This window comes from Pagrus pagrus (genome assembly GCF_965226575.1).
Source record: "Pagrus pagrus genome assembly, chromosome: 7".
NCBI classification, from domain to species: Eukaryota; Metazoa; Chordata; class Actinopteri; order Spariformes; family Sparidae; genus Pagrus; species Pagrus pagrus.
This window is the reverse complement of record NC_140191.1, coordinates 547,803-569,195: the sequence shown is the minus strand read 5'-3', so window position 1 is coordinate 569,195 and position 21,393 is coordinate 547,803. Positions and strand designations below refer to the sequence as shown.

At 46.3% G+C, this 21,393-nt stretch overlaps 2 protein-coding genes across 12 annotated transcripts in view; both read right to left on the bottom strand.

The window, feature by feature from the left end:
* The window catches only part of LOC311260577 (semaphorin-4A-like), a 29,255-nt gene extending 24,555 nt beyond the window's left edge, over window positions 1-4,700 (bottom strand). The window contains exons 1-3 of one of the 4 annotated variants that reach the window (XM_084358585.1): window positions 4,318-4,700; window positions 267-463; window positions 1-142 (exon numbers count right to left, since the gene is read on the bottom strand). The exon at window positions 1-142 is cut by the window's left edge and continues 149 nt beyond it. The gene's annotated coding sequence lies outside the window, so the exon portion shown is untranslated. Of the gene's footprint in view, window positions 631-4,317 lie in introns of those variants that run through there. The other 3 variants (XM_084358586.1, XM_084358583.1, XM_084358584.1) reach the window with 3 other exon arrangements.
* A 369-nt stretch (window positions 4,701-5,069) lies between these two features.
* adam15 (ADAM metallopeptidase domain 15) overlaps window positions 5,070-21,393 on the bottom strand; it is a 31,106-nt gene continuing 14,782 nt past the window's right edge. For 3 of the 8 annotated variants that reach the window (XM_084358573.1, XM_084358571.1, XM_084358572.1), the window contains exons 9-26: window positions 21,267-21,338; window positions 21,002-21,171; window positions 20,834-20,918; window positions 20,379-20,527; window positions 19,996-20,173; window positions 19,643-19,735; window positions 17,981-18,176; window positions 17,733-17,841; window positions 17,056-17,251; window positions 16,730-16,807; window positions 15,529-15,640; window positions 15,288-15,441; window positions 13,791-13,899; window positions 13,217-13,285; window positions 12,134-12,199; window positions 9,949-10,014; window positions 9,189-9,337; window positions 5,070-8,669 (exon numbers count right to left, since the gene is read on the bottom strand). In XM_084358573.1, the coding sequence (XP_084214699.1) occupies window positions 8,606-8,669; window positions 9,189-9,337; window positions 9,949-10,014; window positions 12,134-12,199; window positions 13,217-13,285; window positions 13,791-13,899; window positions 15,288-15,441; window positions 15,529-15,640; window positions 16,730-16,807; window positions 17,056-17,251; window positions 17,733-17,841; window positions 17,981-18,176; window positions 19,643-19,735; window positions 19,996-20,173; window positions 20,379-20,527; window positions 20,834-20,918; window positions 21,002-21,171; window positions 21,267-21,338 (2,115 nt within the window). In that variant the 3' untranslated portion in view covers window positions 5,070-8,605. The other 5 variants (XM_084358574.1, XM_084358575.1, XM_084358576.1 and 2 more) reach the window with 5 other exon arrangements.

The following is a 21,393-nucleotide window of genomic DNA, read 5'->3' as shown; positions in this document are numbered from 1 at the left end:
ACTGTGAAGAAACACTGAAGAAGATTGACCGCTTCCTCTTTACTGGTCTGAGGTCAGGAGGGGGAGGAGGAGGAGGAGGAGGAGGAGGAGGGCTGAAAGCATCCCTGAACATCATCGTCACGCTGCTGCCGATAAGCCAACCCTCACCCAGAGACATGAAACATGCAGGAAGTCAAGAAGAAGAAGTCGTTGGAGGAGACGAGTTTTAAAGTTTGTTTCTCAGTAAGAGAAGAGCGAGTTTTGTTTCATGTGTTGCTCTGATTCACCTCATCGTGTCTCACTTCCTCTCGCTCTCCGGTTTCATGTTTCACTCTTTGGCACACAAACAAACCACCGAGCTGAACGCCGACACGAGGAGGAAGTCTGTTCTGTAAACGACAGTCAGGCCAACAAACCTCAGCTGCTCGTCTTCACCTCCTTTTTATTTCTTCAGGTTTGAAAAGAAGTCAGGACTCGAATTCACCTAAATACAGACGACAGAGACAGTCAGTGAGTTTACTGTCAGAGACGAGACGCAGACAGTCATCGTCTCCTCCTGATGATATAAAGTCAGGCTCAGTCATCGTCTCCTCCTGATGATATAAAGTCAGGCTCAGTCATCGTCTCCTCCTGATGATATAAAGTCAGGCTCAGCCATCGTCTCCTCCTGATGATATAAAGTCAGGCTCAGCCATCGTCTCCTCCTGATGATATAAAGTCAGGCTCAGTCATCGTCTCCTCCTGATGATATAAAGTCAGGCTCAGCCATCGTCTCCTCCTGATGATATAAAGTCAGGCTCAGTCATCGTCTCCTCCTGATGATATAAAGTCAGGCTCAGTCATCGTCTCCTCCTGATGATATAAAGTCAGGCTCAGTCATCGTCTCCTGATGATATAAAGTCAGGCTCAGTCATCGTCTCCTCCTGATGATATAAAGTCAGGCTCAGTCATCGTCTCCTCCTGATGATATGAAGTCAGGCTCAGTCATCGTCTCCTCCTGATGATATAAAGTCAGGCTCAGTCATCATCTCCTCCTGATGATATAAAGTCAGGCTCAGTCATCGTCTCCTGATGATATAAAGTCAGGCTCAGTCATCGTCTCCTCCTGATGATATAAAGTCAGGCTCAGTCATCGTCTCCTCCTGATGATATAAAGTCAGGCTCAGTCATCGTCTCCTCCTGATGATATAAAGTCAGGCTCAGTCATCGTCTCCTGATGATATAAAGTCAGGCTCAGCCATCGTCTCCTCCTGATGATATAAAGTCAGGCTCAGTCATTATCTCCTCCTGATGATATAAAGTCAGGCTCAGTCATCATCTCCTCCTGATGATATAAAGTCAGGCTCAGCCATCATCTCCTCCTGATGATATAAAGTCAGGCTCAGTCATCGCCTCCTCCTGATGATATAAAGTCAGGCTCAGTCATCGTCTCCTCCTGATGATATGAAGTCAGGCTCAGTCATCGTCTCCTCCTGATGATATAAAGTCAGGCTCAGTCATCGTCTCCTCCTGATGATATAAAGTCAGGCTCAGTCATCGTCTCCTCCTGATGATATAAAGTCAGGCTCAGTCATTGGCAGCTGGAAAGCCAGGAGAAAAGTCTGAGGACACCTGGTGGACAGGTGGAGAAGGTGGGTTAGATGATTCCAGACGTTTGACCATCTTTTGTTTTGTTGTTGGAGACCGATAGTCGGCAGATATTTGAGGATCAGAGTGATCAAGAAGTGGAGAGAGGAAATGTAAGTGGGGTAGAGGTCATACAGAGGCTTGTATATGATCAACAGGATCTTATAGTTTCTTCTGAATTTAACAGGAAGTCAACAAAGAGTGAGGACAGGGTCACGTGGGACTGAAGGAGTGGTGGTTAAAGACAGCCAGCTGTAAATGATTCAGAGCAGCTTGACTGAGACACGAGGGGATTACAACAATGTAGACGAGTCCAGCAGAAAATGGAAGTGGATTAAAATCAGGATCAGGAATCATTGTTGTTCTCTTGTGGTGAAGACATGGAAGCTACTGGAAAAAACGGCTGAATATTCACAATTAATATTGAAATAAAATAGACGAAGCAGTAAAATGTTATAAAAACAGATGTGTCTTATTTTCCCCATTTAGTAATACATGGTTTGGCGTCACTGGGTCACATGACGTGGAAGCTGCTGAAGAAAAAAGCCATTATCTTATTAAAATGTTTCCCAATAAAACAATAAAACATAATTCGTTGCGATTGTGAGAGAGAAACTATCGAACACGTTTCTAGATTGTTTCGTGCTGCTGCCTTTTGGCTTCATTTACAGAAATACCTTCCAGACCTGCCTGAAGAAGAAGTCGCTCCAACAAAGAACGATATATATCTTTTTTTATCAAGTCCAACATCCCCAGATGAAACGTACGTCATTGATTTCATGATTATTTTAGCTGAATGTTACATTCATAAGTGTCTTGCTGGACGCTCCCCCCGTCACACGTTATTTAAAAATCTCATCTGACTTCTACTGAACACAGAAACTGGCAAAAACTATTTAGACATTTCAAACGTTCTCTTTTTAATGAGCAGACTGTTCTGTTGTGTTCTGTTGTGTTCTGTTGTGTTTGTTGTGTTGTGTTGTGTTGTGTTCTGTTGTGTTCTGTTCTGTTTGTTGTGTTCTGTTTGTTGTGTTCTGTTCTGTTCTGTTTGTTGTGTTCTGTTCTGTTGTGTTCTGTTCTGTTTGTTGTGTTCTGTTGTGTTGTGTTCTGTTTGTTGTGTTCTGTTTGTTGTGTTCTGTTCTGTTCTGTTTGTTGTGTTGTGTTCTGTTTGTTGTGTTGTGTTCTGTTTGTTGTGTTGTGTTCTGTTTGTTGTGTTGTGCTCTGTTGTGTTGTGTTCTGTTCTGTTTGTTGTGCTCTGTTGTGTTATGTTCTGTTCTGTTGTGTTCTGTTGTTGTGTTGTGTTCTGTTGTGTTGTGTTCTGTTGTGTTGTGTTCTGTTGTTGTGTTGTGTTGTGTTGTGTTCTGTTCTGTTGTGTTGTGTTGTGCTCTGTTGTGTTGTGTTCTGTTCTGTTTGTTGTGCTCTGTTGTGTTATGTTCTGTTCTGTTGTGTTCTGTTGTTGTGTTGTGTTCTGTTGTGTTGTGTTCTGTTGTGTTGTGTTCTGTTGTGTTGTGTTCTGTTTGTTGTGTTGTGCTCTGTTGTGTTGTGTTCTGTTCTGTTTGTTGTGCTCTGTTGTGTTATGTTCTGTTCTGTTGTGTTCTGTTGTTGTGTTGTGTTCTGTTCTGTTGTGTTCTGTTGTGTTGTGTTCTGTTGTTGTGTTGTGCTCTGTTGTGTTATGTTCTGTTCTGTTGTGTTCTGTTGTTGTGTTGTGTTCTGTTGTGTTGTGTTGTGTTGTGTTCTGTTGTTGTGTTCTGTGTTGTGTTGTGTTCTGTTTGTTGTGTTGTGTTGTGTTGTGTTCTGTTTGTTGTGTTGTGCTCTGTTGTGTTGTGTTCTGTTCTGTTTGTTGTGCTCTGTTGTGTTATGTTCTGTTCTGTTGTGTTCTGTTGTTGTGTTGTGTTCTGTTGTGTTGTGTTCTGTTGTGTTCTGTTGTTGTGTTCTGTTGTGTTGTGTTCTGTTGTTGTGTTGTGTTGTTGTGTTGTGTTCTGTTGTGTTCTGTTCTGTTCTGTTCTGTTGTGCTCTGTTGTGTTGTGTTCTGTTCTGTTTGTTGTGCTCTGTTGTGTTATGTTCTGTTCTGTTGTGTTCTGTTGTTGTGTTGTGTTCTGTTGTGTTCTGTTCTGTTGTGTTGTGTTCTGTTGTGTTGTGTTCTGTTGTTGTGTTGTGCTCTGTTGTGTTATGTTCTGTTCTGTTGCGTTCTGTTGTTGTGTTGTGTTCTGTTGTGTTGTGTTCTGTTGTGTTGTGTTCTGTTGTTGTGTTCTGTGTTGTGTTCTGTTCTGTTTGTTGTGTTCTGTTTGTTGTGTTTGGTCGTGCTGAGAATGGGTCAGAATCTTTCACTTGTTGTATATTTTATTATTGTTTATATTAGAAGTTCTTGAATACAAAATAAAAGTCTGTGATATCAAGCTCACACTAACGGAAACCAGAAGGGGCGGGTTTTTCCGTTACGTCAGCCCAGCGCGGTAAAACGGCCAAAATGAAGGTCAAAGTACGCAGCCGGCGCCATCTTGTTAGCGCCTAACTCCCGCCGAATGAATGTAGCGTCTTTGAATCCGCCCGTTTGAAAATGGACTCAGAGCTCAGAGTTATTAAACGAGCCCAGTGAGCTGGAAGCTACCGAGCTAGCTAATGCTAACAAGCTGTCTGTGTTGACACATGAAGGTTATTACATTTGGCCTCATAGTACCAGCGCCTGACCGGCTGGTTCTGATCCAAACTGACCTGAACTGTTGCCGACATTATCTGCAGAGCTACAACTGCCACCAGACTGTCCTCCATCATCCTGCAGTCTTCTTCTCCGTCTCTTCTCTGGACGGCCTGGACATCAGACGGTTTCAGCTCCTCCTGTCTCCTCATGTCTCCTCCACAGCTGTCCGGCTCCAGCAGCTGTCTGCCGGTTAACACTATCAGAACCGCCCATTGGTCCCACACGCAGGCCTCTGTCGCTCCACTCCGGTCCGTGAGTCCAGTTGACACACAGAAACACAGATTATGTTCTGATATCTGGATTCAAACTCTTCAAACAGCACCAGCAGGATGAGGTGAACATCAGTGACCAATGATCTGAGGTGAAGCAGCTCACAGCTACCTGTCACTCAGAGGCCACGCCCCTAATGATGCGTCACTTTCAGCCTCATTATAATTTAAAGCAGTGAGTTACATGTTATTATTTCTATCGTTCAGATGTTATTATTTCTTTTAAATATAAAAGTTGTGATGAAGAGATCACTTATCTTCAGAACCCAGCTGTGAACGTTTAGTTCTGCTGGTTTTAAGTTCTCCCATCAGGAGACCCTAACCCTGGTGCTGAACCAGCTGATCAACCAAAAACCTCTTAATATTGTTTAATTCAAAATAATCAGATGACTAAATTCAAATCAATTAGAGATCCACAATGTTTGTAATCATATTAAATATTATTTTGTCATGCGCTGATGATGAAGATACTGATGAAGATGAAAAAAACACACAGATGACGTAGAAACAGTCGGTTTTATTGAGGATATTTCCTCTAGCAGCAAATACGTGAACACAGCATGAATACAGATCAATCAACCAATCAATCAGTCAACCAACCAACCAACCAGCTAATCAACCAGTCAGTCAATCAATCAACCAATCAGTCAACCAATCAATCCACCTGGATGTTCACTCAGACTCTTTAAGGATCGTCGGTTTCTTTCTTTAATCTTTGACAATGTAGCGAGTAGTGACATCACTTCCTGTGGGCGGGGCATTCTTACATGTTGCCTTTTGTAGTGTCCAATCAGGAGCTTTAACACACTTTTACTGACTCATTTTAAAAGTTACAAAAAAGTGTTTTTACTCACAACTGGTGCAGGAAAGTAACTAAGTCCAGGTGAACACTTTGTCCAGGTGAACACTGCGTCCAGGTGAACGCTGTGCGACCAGGTGAACGCTGTGTGTCCATGTGAATGCTGTGTGTCCATGTGAACGCTGTGTGTCCATGTGAATGCTGTGTCCAGGTGAACGCTGTGTGTCCATGTGAACGCTGTGTGTCCATGTGAACGCTGTGTGTCCATGTGAATGCTGTGTCCAGGTGAACGCTGTGCGTCCAGGTGAACGCTGCGTCCAGGTGAACGCTGTGTGTCCATGTGAACGCTGTGTGTCCATGTGAATGCTGTGTCCAGGTGAACGCTGTGCGTCCAGGTGAACGCTGCGTCCAGGTGAACGCTGTGTGTCCAGGTGAACGCTGTGCGACCAGGTGAACGCTGTGTGTCCAGGTGAACGCTGCGTCCAGGTGAACGCTGTGTGTCCAGGTGAACGCTGTGTGTCCAGGTGAACACTGTCCAGGTGAACGCTGCGTGTCCAGGTGAACGCTGTGTGTCCAGGTGAACGCTGCGTCCAGGTGAACGCTGTGTGTCCAGGTGAACGCTGCGTCCAGGTGAACGCTCTGTGTCCAGGTGAACGCTGCGTCCAGGTGAACACTGCGTGTCCAGAGACTGTGGTGTTGACTGTTTGTGATGAACTGAAGGATGAAGCTCCTTTACGTTCTTCAGGTGAACAAAGTCTTTAAAAACGCTCCTGGATCAGCTGGAGACGCCTCGTCACAGAGCTGAGAGCAGATACCAGGTTGATCTTGATGATCTTATAGACCATGATGCATTGCTGCAGATTAAAGCAGCCAACAGGATATAAACATCTACAGTGAAATGACACGTACGCATGAATGCAGCACGAATATTGATCCACAAACCTCAGATACAGAAACACTGACAGCCAATAGATGAATGCACAATGAGTACTTTTACTGTAAGTACATGTTGCTGATAATACTCACATTACTTTTAGTGAAGTAAAGTATCTGAGTACTTCAGTCTCTAACTGTGACTGTGGCCTGAAGGGCCTCAAAGGAATCAAACCTGCAACCTCCTCACAATGACAGGACAGTGAACGTCTCACAGTGGCAACACAGAAACTACAAAAGGCAACACGTCACATTTCCCACCGTCTTTGAAGGTGTCATCTGTAAGAACTACAGGGGGCAGCATAACCACTAACTGCTGCTCACTATACTCTCTGTAGCAACTAGCTGCTGTTAGCAGGTTAGCTGTGGACCAATTAGCTGACTGGAGACTGGGACTGAACTCAGCCTCTGAGAGAGACAGAGGTCACTGTGAAGACAGAGGACACAGTACAGAGGTGATTTACAGCGGCTGAGGGTTTATTGGACCGAACCAGAGGTGACTGGAGACAAACCAACACTGTTCTGGTGACTGTGACTCAGTCTGAATGAAGTGTGTTTGACGATGAGTTAACGAGGCGATGAAGCTCGTCTGAGTTCAGTCACAGAGAGAAACTTGAGTTCAGACGGTGGACGGTTGGATTTTTCTGTTTAGAAGGAAAATATTTCCTTTCTTCACCTTTAGTGAGTTCATGTTGTTTACTTGTTAGACTCAGCAGTGAACTGGCTGCTTCTACATGTCCAGCTGAAGCTACAGGCTGTCAGACTGTCACCTCTGAGATACACAGTGCTGTTAGGAGGCTAGCTGGTTAGCATGCTAACTTCAGTAGACGTCTCTGACATCCCCTGCTCCTTTAAACTCCGGCTCAGCTTTCAGGTTTTTTATCTGATTATTATTTTGGTCTCTGCTTTGACTTTATGTCTTCTCACCTGATTACTGAAGATAAAGCATCTGTATCAACACCTTCAGATCTTTTATTTCAGATCTGCGTCTGCTCGTGTTTAAAATGTAACATTTGCAGACAGAAGTTCTGAGTTGTTGACTGAACACAGCAGCTGTGATATGATTCATCCGGCTCGTCTTTGGCGTAACATTATGAACATTCATCACACTCCTGACTCTCTCCCAAAGAAGTCTCAAGGCGGTTTATAAAAATAAAAACGTGATCCAGCACAGCGAATCACAGCAGAGTTACTGGGACAGAACCAGTCCTCCTGGTAAGGCTTCAACAGTCCAACAGTCCAACACGAATCTGAGCTACAGAGAAACAACACCTGTGTTCAGGTTCACTCCAAGACGTCTGTGGGCAATCCTGATGGTTTACAGATCAGAGACATGACAGAGTGAATCTGAGATTCAAGAATCAGGTCCAAATATGATTTAAAAGTCAGAATATTCTGTGACAAAGCTGAAACATTTCAAGAAACAGGTTGTGAAATATTATGAGAACATTTACAGTCTTCAGAATAAAGTCTTTGATGTCAAAGTTGTAAAATTTCAGGAATAATGTTGAAATATTTTGACTTTATTCTCCAAAAGTTATATTTCAGTTCTTTTCAGACTTTTTTCTTTTTTCCAACAGATTTACGACTTTTTTCTAAAATTTTCCAACTTCATTCTTAAAATCTCAGATTGACTCATCGTCCTTCACACCGCGGGTCGACCCAAACCTTCAGTTCTTCAGGAACGAAGAGGACGGATCCATAAACTCCTCCACTGTCCACCTTTGGTAAAGGATGAGTTTGTGATTTTATAGCATGTGATGGAAGTTTCGTCTCCTGCTGAATAAATATTGAGTCCAGTAGGAGAAGGTTAGGTCCAACTTCATGACGACAGAATCCCATTTATTAAAATCCATCTGAGAAGACGTCGGTCGTCCGTCTGAACTGCAGGAGTGAAGACTTTTCTAAAAAAAAAAATTCAGCTAAAAAACAGAGGAAGCTCCTCGGCGTCCTGCAGGCGGCCCGGCACCAGTTTAGGAGCCGCTCTGCTAACTAGTCTCTACATTCAGACGCACAGTTTTGAGTCCCGTCTCAGGGTCCTTGAGCAAGGCACTGAGGCCCCTGTTGGCTCCAGGGGGCGCTGTATCACCAAGACACTTTAACGTGACATCATCTGCGGCAGCCGTCAGTCAGTCCACATCATCACTGCCGAGGTGCTGCTGAGCAAGGCACTGAGCTTTGGACACACATCAACATTTATTTACAGTTCAACAGAGAGAAATCCGATGACTGAGTGCAAACTGGACAATAATCATCATCATCTTCATTAAGTCCCTCTGCAGCCTCCGGACCGGGCCGAGGTTAGAGTGGAGACGAGTCGACTCTCTGAGGGTTTGTGGGTCGAGTGGGAGGAACAGGAGGACGTCTGCAGACAGAAACAACGCGGTTACTCATCATGTCTCACTCAACAGAAAATTAAATCAACAACTATTCTGATAATCGATCAATTATATGACAGGGACGGTGCTCGGCCTCTGGCTGTACCAGTTAGCTATACGCTAATTTAGTTTTGTTTCAGTGGGTTTGGGTTATTTTTTACAGTTTGGTTCAGTACTGTGATCCGGTTCTATATCTGAGTCCAGGCGGATCAGAACGGTTTGTCCAGCTGCTCTTTGAACAGCTTCCTCTTCTGAAGAGAAGCTGCTGTCTCACCTGATTTGGCTTCTTATATTTACAACTAGTTACAATTATGTTATTACAGAGAACGTAAAGTACTGAATAAAGGAACCAGTATCGATTCAAATGTCAACGGTACCCGACCCTCGAGAACCACGCTGGTCCAGACTCTCTAAAGACGCCGTCTCTTTCAGTAACTTTGTCACTTCCTGTCCAACGTGTCCGCTCCCTCAGTGCCTCTGATCTCCACCTGCTGCGTCAGTCTCACCTGTTGGGACCAGCTGCAGGTGCGACGGCTCCGTGAGGTGGAGGTTTGGGGTTGGGGGTGTAGGTGGGGTGAGGGGGCAGGTGGGGGTGTGGCATCGGGGCCATGAGGCGGGGCTTAACGGGCACCACAGGTTTGGGTGGAGCGGGGACCTGAGAAGAGAAACAAAGATGATCTGTTAGCATTCAAACAAACATGTCTCGTCTCTACACACGTCACACTGCCATCTAGTGGTCAGACGTCTGTCACCTGTGAGTTCATTTTGTTTCTGCTCAGGTGTTTTAATCATCGTGTATCTACAAAACCAGAAGCTGTGAGCTGAAGGTCGGGTCTGAACGAGGCTGTTGGTGCTGCAGGTGGATGTCGAGCAGCTTCACCACACAAACTGTTTTCTTCTGTGCGAATGTGAAACTCATCACCTGCTGCAAATGTGTTTCAAATTAAAAGCCTGTTAGTGGCTCAAAAAGCTTTCCTAGTCAACTTTTAATGTGAAACATTTGCAGGAAGTAGCTTCTTTCACTGACGGTCACCATGAATGCAAAACCAACAACTGGCATAGCTGAGGCTCATTTGTGTTCCTGAACGCCACACGTCTGATTCCAGCATTCGTGTCCAACTAATCACCTCTATTGATTGTCTCTGATCAAACCAACACTCGCCGATCAATCAGGCAGAATTACACGATCAATCACAGACGTATTACATTCTTTCTACATGCTAAGTACATACGAGCTACATGCTAACAGCCACCAGTGTGGTGTACCTGTCCAGGTGAGACGGGGTCGGGGGGGAGGGGCTTGTTGGGTGGAGCTGGCCGACTCACCCGCAGCTGGAAGGTTAGTGAGGAGGAAGAGAGAAGATGTTTTACACTTCCTGTTTGATGAGGTCAGGAGGAAACAGACGGCAGCATGCTGAGACGTGAGAGTTAAATTAGATCATTTCAAAGCATCTTAATGAAACTAAATATTAAATATAATCAGATATAAAGACTGAGACTCGTGCAGTGAAGACTCGGTCGCACCGGACTGATGCTGCGTTCACGTGCTCCTCGAGATGGTTCAACTTCCAGAGTCGCTCCTCTGACTTTGGTGTGTTCATGTTAGTCGTAACGTGAGAGCAACATTTTATCTCTCAGAGCGTTTAAACTACACTGCAACAGCTGTTTCCAGTAATTGGAAATATATTTCACAAACATGCATGTTACCATCAACCCAACGTCTTTCAGCATCATGTGACGCCATCCTGTGTACCAACAGTTTCTCAGACTTTCCAAGTTGTTGCTCTGACTTTAGGGGACGTTTTTTCTGATTCTTCCGACAGCACATGAATCTGTTCATCAACCAAGTCATCAGAATAGACGTTCACATGACACGTACAAATTCAACAAATGCCAACATTTTATTTTAATGTAATCAGAGGATCGACTCGCGGAGATGAAGTTAATTCATGCAGCTCAGAAAACAGAGTTTTAGATCTTTGCACTTGACCGATAGCAAACTGTCCTCACAGTGCTAACAGATAGCAGCTCAAGTATTAGCTGTGTGTCACCATCCAGTTTTTTACAACCTAGATCTGTTGCTACTGTTGCTGGCGAGAGCTAGCAGGCTCCAAGCTAGCGAGCCAATCAACCGTTTAACGGGTCACTGTGTCATTAAAAAATAGAACGATTCTCACTGAAACCAACCATGAACTGATGCTGCTGAGCTGGAGTGATCAGTCGATTAACTGATTAGTCAACTGACATTTTTTCGTCTTATATGAAGGTCAGCTGCTTGGACCAGGTTCTGATGTGACTCGTTGAGCAGGTTAATCAATGATAAACAATATAGTTGAGAAGAAATGCAATGTCAAATGTGGATTAATCCGCTGCTGAAAACAGTCCCCAACAAAAGCACCATTTCCTCCCGTTGTTTGAAGCTACAGCGACAAACCTTTTTAAACATGAAACTGTTTTTTAAAGATTTACGTCTTCAGTAGGAACCAATGAGCCCCAGACAGGAAGTCAGACAGCATTTGGAGACGGACTGACATGTTGATGGTTTGAGTCTGTGGATGTGATGCTTCCAGAAACACCGCAGTGATTTCCACAGTTGAGGTTTCTGATGTGAGCGCCGCTCTACAGAAGCGTATTGCATTCACTTGAAAAAAGTTTTTTTTGGTTTGTTTTTCTGAGTAATTTTTTTCTGATTTTCTGAGTTTAGAGAGCATCTGAAACAACAGACGCATTCATTCCTTTATTGAAAGCTCGATTTAAGGGAAACAAACATGACCGGCTTGTTTAGTTTAATCAAGTTTTACTTTGATCTGGGTCTAAGACACTGGGAGATGGTCCTGTCTTTAAGTCTTACAGATGGTGTTACCATTAGTTTGTCGACTCTACGCAGGAGGACTTTGTGGTTGTTCAGAAGAAAAGCCCATTCAGATCTGCTAGACATAGCAATGTTTCTCCAGGATCAGTTGGACAGACATGGCATGCTCCACGGATACAAGATGATGCATTTGAGTGTGTGTGTAATTAATTACATGCCTTCCCTTAATTGACCCGGTACGGTAAATAGTTGAAGATGGGTCATGTATGTGCGGGCAGGAGTCACTATAGGTCCACTTGCAGAGTCACTTGCAGGTTGGAGGTTCTCGCGGGAGTTCGAAGTTTCTCGCTAATTCAGAAAAAAAATTACTCCGAAAAACAGGAAAAGAATTATTCAAAAAACAAACCAAAATAAAACTGAGTTGTTTTTTTTCAAGTGAATGCAACATGCCTCCGTACCCGCTCATCGAGCTTCATCAAAGTAAGTAGTCGTCATCTTAAGTACTTTAAGTAACTGTGTCTTCTCCTCCGACCAGCAGGTGGAGCTGCAGCTGTGATGTGAGGTCGATCTGTACGTGTGGTGCAGACAAACACAGGACAGACAGGAACACTACACACTACAGGTGACAGGTGACTGTACCTGGCTGTAGGGGTCGGGGGGCAGAGGCTTGGTGGGGGGGGCTGGTCGCGGTTTAGCAGATTTTTGCTGAAGCGGCAGAAATAAAAGTGAGAGAGCAGCAGGTCAGTGACTGGATCAAACGTCTGATGTTTCTCTTGATGAACATGAAGACTCAGCGTGTTTCAGTCTTTGTAAAGTTAAAGTTCATGAAGTTCTTCACTGCAGTCTGGATGGAAACTGAGGACAGAGAGCCACCTGCTGGTCAGGACACTGCACTACATGAGACCAGATGATCTTCTGAGCCACTGAACCTGCTGACTGAGCCAGAATATGACTGTTTATATCTTAAACTCTACCTTAAAGCTTAGACACAAACATCAATACGTATCATATTCTTACTGATTCGACGGGTCTTCACAGGTCCGATCCACTGAGAACTGACCTGAGGTCTGAGTCAGACCAGGTCCAAACGATCCAATCGGGTCTGTGTCAGGATCCGATGTGACTCTACATGTGTGAACCCAAACATCCACCCTGTCATAATGTACCGTGATGTGTTCACTGTCATCATGTAACGTCTGTGAGGAGCAGTGTTTCCTCAGCAGATCAATAACTGGGGCTGACTGTGAAGGACGTTGATAATTAATCGTAACCTCGTAACATCCAGGACCGACTCCACATGATGAATTCTGGACCCCCCAGACTTTACAGGAACTGTGTGAGTCCAGATCCTGATCGGTATCATCATCACTGAACGTGAAGTGTGACATTAAAATGAAGTCAGATCCAGATTTTGGTCGAAGATAATTACAGATTGTTCAGATCAGCTGTCTTTTGGACCGGTTCTGACTGTCCTCGGTTCTCTTTCGGATCCTGTCTCTGTTCATTCATACTGGTCTTGTTTGAGGTGGTTTTACGTGGCTCTGGTTCAGATCAGGTCCACAGTTTCGGACCCGTGAAGACCTCGACTTCAGACAAAAAGACTCAAACACAACTGGACAACGGTCACCACACAAGATGAGACGACACAGAAACACAAACCAGACGACAACTGATCAGATCAAACAGACGGTCAGACCTCCAGGTGAGGTCCGATCAGGTTACCTGCGGTGGGGGTTTTAGGGCGGGGTCAGGGGGGAGTGGCTTAGTGGGAGGAGCAGGTCTGTCATGAACCTGATAGGAGAGAGAACAGGAAGCAGAAGCAGAGTGACGGCTGAGACATGCATAGCAGAGGAGCGTCTACCAGAGGTCAAAGGTCAAACCAGCAGGTGTGTTAATGTGAGCTAAAGAGGAAGAAAAAACATCTGCAGCTGTGTCACTTCCTTCTTCCTGTTCTTTCACAATAAATCCATGTTGAAAGATGTTTTCTCAAATGATTCATCAGGTCAGAGGTTCAAGATGAAACTTAAACTTCCTGTTTCACATGAAAGTAAAGCTCATTCAAAAGCCTTCAGCATTTGTAACAAATTAGACGTGAGTAATAACTGAAACACTGAAACAGAACGTTCACGCTGCGCTCCACATGTGGCAAAAGTACGATAATCGAGTATTTTTGTTTCTGATTTGAGTGAACAAACACGTCCGTGCTCTCAGAGAAACAACTCGTCAAACCTTCTATCAGGTCTGTTGGAAGCTTTTCGGGGGGCGGAGTCAGTGAAGGTGCGGTTACTGCGGTTACCTCTTTGTGGGGCGGAGTCAGTGGGATGTCAGTGGGAGGGTTCAGGTGGTATCTCAGAGGTCGGACCTGCTCTCCGTTCCTGCCGTCCACTCGCTCCATCACCGGCGTCCTGACAGGAAGTTAAATCAAAAACATCAATCTTCCTAAAATATCATAAAACACACACACACACACACACACACACACACACACACACTGTGAGGTCTGACTGAAGGGCTTCACTGTCATCAGGTGGTCACAGCTGGAACAGGAGGTCACTGGGTTTGAACATCGATGTCAGAACTTTATCTTCCAATTAAAAATGACTTCTCTGTCAGCTGACCACACATCAGCACGACATCACTGACACGTAGGAGGCGCTAACGAAAGACTAAACCAACGAGTCCAACAGACGCACTTAAAGCTGCACTTCAGTATTTGATTCATCAGTCAGCTGTCACGTCTTCAGTTACAGGACAGCTGAATCTGGATCAGCTGAATCTGGATCAGCTGAATCTGAATCAGCTGACTCTGAATCAGCTGAATCTGGATCAGCTGAATCTGGATCAGTGCAGCTTTAAGTTCAGATCAGAGAGCTGAAGGTTTAAATCTTTATTCAGACCTCCAGTTCTCTGGCTCTACAGGGACGGACTACAGACCAGTACCAGCTGGACCCAGCAGGTCTGAGGAGGACCAGCAGTACCTGGAGACGTGGGCGGGGTCAAACTCCAAACCCAACATCTCACTGTAAGTCACACTGCATCGTGGGTAAGAAAACGCTTGTTAGTGCAAAACATTGAATCAGCTCCACAGTTAGCTTTGATTAGCATCAACAGATATTGTTTCATCATTTTAGCATCATTTAAGTGTTTATGAGTGTATTTATCAACAAATACACACATTGTTGTAATTTTACTACATTAAACAAAACGGTGAAATGTGTTGTGTCGCGCTGTGAGGTGACTGAAGACGTAACGAACACGAGCTCAGTGTCATGACTTGAACCTGAGTTATATAATATTATATTGTTTATTTAACAGTCAGACAAAAACTATTTGTTTTGAAATTTTAAGAATATAAAGTCAAAGTGTTTCAAGAAAAACTTTTTTAAAAAGTAGAACTAAAAAATAAAGTATAAAAAATGAAATAATTAAAATCATTAAATACATTTTATTTGTAATTGTATGTATTTTTGTAATGAATGTAACAACTCTAATCAAAAATTAACATACCAGCTGATATTATTTTAGTGTTTTATAAGTAATTTAATTACCGTTTATAGACTTACTAAAGTTATTCACAGTATTTCAAACTGCTGAAGACGATTATAAATGTTTACAGCCGTGTTCGTACACAACATATAGATACTTAAATATATGATACTAATGTTGTTTACGTTCATCAACGTCTTCATTTCAGCCCAAAACTACGATTACGGTGTTTTATAGTGTTTATTAAACATTCATTAATGTTTATAGACACACACACACACACACACACACACAGTCAGTGTGTTACCGGTTGTGTTGCCGGGCTTTGTGAAACGGGCTGTTGGGTCCCAGACAGAAGAGACTCCGACGGAAACGAGGGAAGCGCAGGGCGAGGAAGAGGAGGACGACAGGCAGGATGAAGAGGAAGATGACGAGCAGAGCCACTCGGACCGGGTCGGACTCTGAACAGAGGGGGAGGATGGGGTTAATGAGGCTCAGAGAGGGTCACGCAGTCCTGATCACGCAGTACTGATCAGTGTGTTCGGTACCTGGAGCAGCTGTGGCCGGCCCGCTGTCCACGCTGCCACCGTGACCGGAGTACCTGCAGTCAGGTGGAGCCCAGCCCGCATCACAGTGACAGTTCTTGTTACTGTTACACACCTGAAACACAGCAACACAACACATCACACACAAAAACACACGGTACACAAAACTCTGGAGCGTATTTATCCTTTCTGATGTCCAGACAGGTGTGAGGACCACAGACAGGTGAGAGGATCACAGACAGGTGTGAGGATCACAGACAGGTGTGAGGACCACAGACAGGTGAGAGGATCACAGACAGGTGTGAGGATCACAGACAGGTCTATCTGAGGTCCACAGACAGGTCTATCTGAGGACCACAGACAGGTGAGAGGATCACAGACAGGTGTGAGGACCACAGACAGGTGAGAGGATCACAGACAGGTGAGAGGATCACAGACAGGTGTGAGGACCACAGACAGGTGAGAGGATCACAGACAGGTGTGAGGATCACAGACAGGTGTGAGGATCACAGACAGGTCTATCTGAGGATCACAGACAGGTGAGAGGACCACAGACAGGTGTGAGGACCACATACAGGTGAGAGGACCACAGACAGGTGAGAGGACCACATACAGGTGAGAGGATCACAGACAGGTGAGAGGATCACAGACAGGTGAGAGGATCAAAGACAGGTGTGAGGACCACAGACAGGTGTGAGGACCACAGACAGGTGAGAGGATCACAGACAGGTGTGAGGACCACAGACAGGTGTGAGGATCACAGACAGGTGAGAGGATCACAGACAGGTGTGAGGATCACAGACAGGTGTGAGGATCACAGACAGGTGAGAGGATCAAAGACAGGTGTGAGGACCACAGACAGGTGTGAGGATCACAGACAGGTGAGAGGATCACAGACAGGTGTGAGGATCACAGACAGGTGTGAGGACCACAGACAGGTGAGAGGATCACAGACAGGTGAGAGGACCACAGACAGGTGAGAGGATCACAGACAGGTGTGAGGACCACAGACAGGTGTGAGGACCACAGACAGGTCTGAGGACCACGGACAGGTGATGTCATGACGAGCATCATTCAGAGCTGAATGTTATCACATGAACCGTTCTCTTTGTTTTCTTCTTCTGATCAATATTTTCATCCAAACCCTAAAATACTGCAGTGAAGTACAACAGGATGTGTTCTGAGACACTCGTGGTCCGCTCACCCCGTGGCCGTTACACTTCCTGCGGCAGTCGTCCACACCGAACACCGACACGTCCTGACACCTCTGGTTCAAACAGGCCTGAAACACAGAAACACTCTGGTAAACATCTGGAATGAGACTGTTGAGGACTCAAGCTTCACCTGATTAAACAGAACAAGTGTAACAACTCAAACAGAACTGACGTGTTCTGACGACCATCTTTAAAGAACTTGTTTGTTCTTGCATCAATATTTGCGGATAGTAACTTGTTTAGTTCATTCTGAAACATGAAGCTCATGTCCTCTCTGGTCTGAAGCCCCTCCAGCCAGCAGAGGGCGCTGTCTGACCTTGCCGGGGCTGCAGGCGGTGCCCTGGGCCACAGTGGCCGGGTCGGACACGTCGTCCCCCAGGTGGAAGAAGGTTCCTCTGCAGACCAGGTCGCTGCTGTTGAGGCGGACTTTGGTGGTGAGGATCTCAGCGTTGGTACCCAGCAGGGGGCGCTCCCTCCCACCCTGACACTGGATCCTGCCACAGTGAACGTCACTGCAACACAACAGGAAGTGATGTCACTGGATGTTTCTACAGCATGGCTAGGTTTCACCTTCACTCTGTGTACTGTGTGTACTGTGTGTACTGTGTGTGTACTGTGTGTACTCTGTGTATGTACTCTGTGTGTGTACTGTGTGTGTACTGTGTGTACTCTGTGTGTACTGTGTGTGTACTGTGTGTACTGTGTGAGTACTGTGTGTACTGTGTGTGTACTGTGTGCGTACTGTGTGTACTGTGTGTACTGTGTGCGTACTGTGTGTACTGTGTGTACTGTGTGTGTACTGTGTGTACTGTGTGTACTGTGTGTGTACTGTGTGTACTGTGTGTATACTGTGTGCGTACTGTGTGTACTCTGTGTGTACTGTGTGTGTACTGTGTGTACTGTGTGCGTACTGTGTGTACTGTGTGCGTACTGTGTGTACTGTGTGCGTACTGTGTGTGTACTGTGTGTGTACTGTGTGTACTGTGTACTCACGAGCTTGCACAGGGGACGTAGGAGCCGTTGGTCAGCTGACCACAGTTTCCATATTTGTTTCCCTGTTTGTTGACTGATGAGAAACAGACGGCCGGAGCGCTGGTGGCATCTGAAGACAGACAGACAGACAGGTAGGTTATCCTGGTACTGACCAAACTGGTAAACTGGTTTTAGACCAGAACTAGCTTTGGGTAGGTGTTAGATAGAGATATGAACCGGTTTAAGGTCAGTATGACCCGGTTTCTTACTGGGTCCCCACAGCATCTGGCACTGGGTGTGCATGCTGGCACAGACTCCTCCGTAGCAGTAGGAGTTCTCGTCCTCGCAGGTTTCTCCGTTCTGCAGAAAGACGTTGGGGGGGCAGTACGGGGAGGAACCGGTGCAGAACTCGGGGAGGTCGCACTCTCCGAGCGGCTCGCGACACATCGAGCCCGCCGCACGCAGCTGAGGAGGGAGGAGGAAATAAACTGGATCAGATGTGGAGAGGAAAGTGAAACTCGTCTGTGTGTGTGTGTGTGTGTGTGTGTCTGTGTGTGTGTGTGTGTGTCTGTGTGTGTGTGTGTGTGTGTATGAAGGTATATCAATGTCAAAACAACCAGAGAGATGCGCAGCAACGGGTGTGTGCACGCATGAGAATTTTGTTATGCGTGCGTGCGTGCGTGCGTTGTTACGTGCAGACTGTATTTCACGCGTAACAAGAAGCTGCGTGCGTACGAAGCAGCGTGCGCACGTCTGTCTGTCACTGTTTGACAAATGTTGTCACGCGTTCACACACGCGTGCGGTCGCAGTTTCTGATGTGCGACCGGAAGTTGATCTGCACCGTGCGCAACACAACGCGTACTTGGACGCCTCGCGTGGTTGTTCTGTGTTCCATGTTCATCCAGTAGATGGAGCCATCGATCCAATACGAGATACAGACATACAGGCTTTTACATGACATGATTCATTTGTTCCATGAAGACAGAGAAAGAGTTCTGTTGCTGTTTCTTTACTTTGTTTCTCACATAAGACACAAAATCAATGACAAACATTTGTAAGTTAACCACGCCCCCCGCAGGTAATCACTTCATTGAGAACTGCTGGGACCGCTGGAGAGGTGCGTTAGGTTTGTTCACCTGAACAGCTGCAACACACTCCCAGGACTTTTGTTGGGAGGGGCGGGGGAAGCACGCACTTTTATCAATGATCCACCGTCCTGGTCCCACTGAGGACTCGAGCAGCAGCGTTTTTTATACATATATATATATATATATATATATATATATATATATATAACAAAATTAATTCTGGCAGCAGTGTCTGGCTCACTGCTGCCTCCCCTGGTTGACGACACTTCAATAAAATGAAAAGGCCGACTACGCGAGGCGTTCACGTACGCGGTGTGTTGCGCACGGTGCAGATCAACTTCCGGTCGCACATCAGAAACTGCGACCGCACGCGTGTGTGAACGCGTGACAACATTTGTCAAACAGTGACAGACAGACGTGCGCACGCTGCTTCGTACGCACGCAGCATCTTGTTACGCGTGACATAGTTTGCGCACATCATTTCCGCCTACATGTGAGCGTGTGATAAAAATGTTCAATTATCTTCATGCGAGCGTTAATGCGTGCGTTCGCATAAAAACGCATGAATGTTACACGTAGTCACTGCGCGTCGTGTGATTACCGGCGTGCAGCAGTCATACGCGTGAACGTGCGTGTGAACGGGGGACCATTATAAGTCAATGGGGAAACTACATTACACGTCAGGCGCTGCTTGCTGCGCAGGCGTCAAAGCACGCGCACGTGACACGTTCAGTTGATAGGTGCGCACGCATTATGACACGATTCTACCGCCATAGTGTGTGTGTGTGTGTGTGTGTGTCTGTGTGTGTGTGTGTGTGTGTGTGTGTGTGTGTCACTCTGACCTTGCAGTCTTGGCAGCAGATGCCGTCAGATGAGCACTGAGCTCCAGGAACCAGCTGACAGGTGGAGGCGTTACAGCAGGGGTCCTCACACTCCTGACCAATCAGAGCACAGCAACATATCAACAGGAAGTACAGCAGCTCACTTACAGGACAAACATAACTCAGACAGGTGTACAGGTGTGCAGACAGACAGGTGTACAGGTGTACAGGTGTGCAGACAGACAGGTGTACAGGTGTACAGGTGTGCAGACAGACAGGTGTACAGGTGTGCAGACAGACAGGTGTACAGGTGTGCAGACAGACAGGTGTACAGGTGTGCAGACAGACAGGTGTACAGGTGTACAGGTGAGCACCTCCAGCAGGCCGCAGTCACACTCCTCTCCTTTCTCCACGTACAGGTTTCCACAGCGAGGTCCTCCCAGCAGGCGGTCCGGCAGCGGGACGTTGAACAGACACATCCCGCCGCCGTGCAGCAGGCTGATGGACAGATCTGCAGCGCTGCAGCTGCTGAACTGCTGACCCGGCATGAACCTGAGGGTCAGAGGTCAGAGGTCAGAGGTCATGCAGGGAGGGAATAACACAGCTGGACACGCCCACTCATGATGCTACTACAACAACAGAACAGAGGAAGAAGCAATCAGAGCCGTTACAGCCGCCTTCAAAAAACTTGACTGTGTAATAAAGTGACATCCTCCTCAGGGACTCAGCTGACCCGGTTTAAAGTTCTGATACTGACCCGGTTGAGGGCTCCATGATGCATCCTCCGAGCCGCGGTTCGTTCTGACAGGAGCAGCGGCGGTCGGCCGTGTCGTGACTCATCCCCAGGTTGTGACCGAGCTCATGAGCAACAGTGGAGGCGACGCCCAACACACTGACCAGGTGGTCCTGAAGAGAGAGAAACAGGTGTTTAGACCGACCCACTTCCTGTCAGACAGACCCACTTCCTGTCAGACCGACCCACTTCCTGTCAGACAGACCCACTTCCTGTCAGACCGACCCACTTCCTGTCAGACAGACGCTGGCGTCTCCCTCCTGAATGTGTGTGAACACAGAAACTCAAGTTTTGTTGTAGTTTTGAAGAGAATGACAATAAATTCTACTGGATTCAAACCCGCAACCTCACTCGTCTCCATCTCAGCTGTTTCCTGTTTATAAAGTTCCAGGCTTCAAAATAAAGGCGTGACCACTCACCACATTGACCCCGCCCGACCGGTCTCTGGAGCACATGGACGACTGAGACGCCATCCCCACCGTGGTGCCATCGAAAGAGCCGCCCCTGTGAAACACATGAAGCCATGACGATCGATCGATCGATCAGAATCTGAAGCTTTTGATCAGTTACTCGTCGTGTGCTCCTACATGACCAGCTGGGCGTTGTCATGGTGAAGGCGGGGCAACAGCTCTCTGGTTCTCCACTCCAGGAAGTTGTTGAGGGTGTCGGTGGGACTCTTCTCCACCCGGATCTTATCCCGGTCGCTCCAGATCTCCAGACCCGTCAACGCCACGCGGACGTTCAGAGGACGGTAGAACTGAAACAGACAGAAGAGAGACGGCTCGGTTCTTCTTCTACTTCAGATTTAAACTGGGTCACCGTCACTGGGAGGTCAAAGGTCACGGCTCTCACCCAGTCCACCTGGTTGGCCACGTCCATCATGCGGTAGATGATGGTCTTATTGTTCTTCTGGTAGTTCAGAAACTGTGAAAAGCACAAAAAATACACATGAAGAGCTGATCTAGAGATGAAGAGCTGA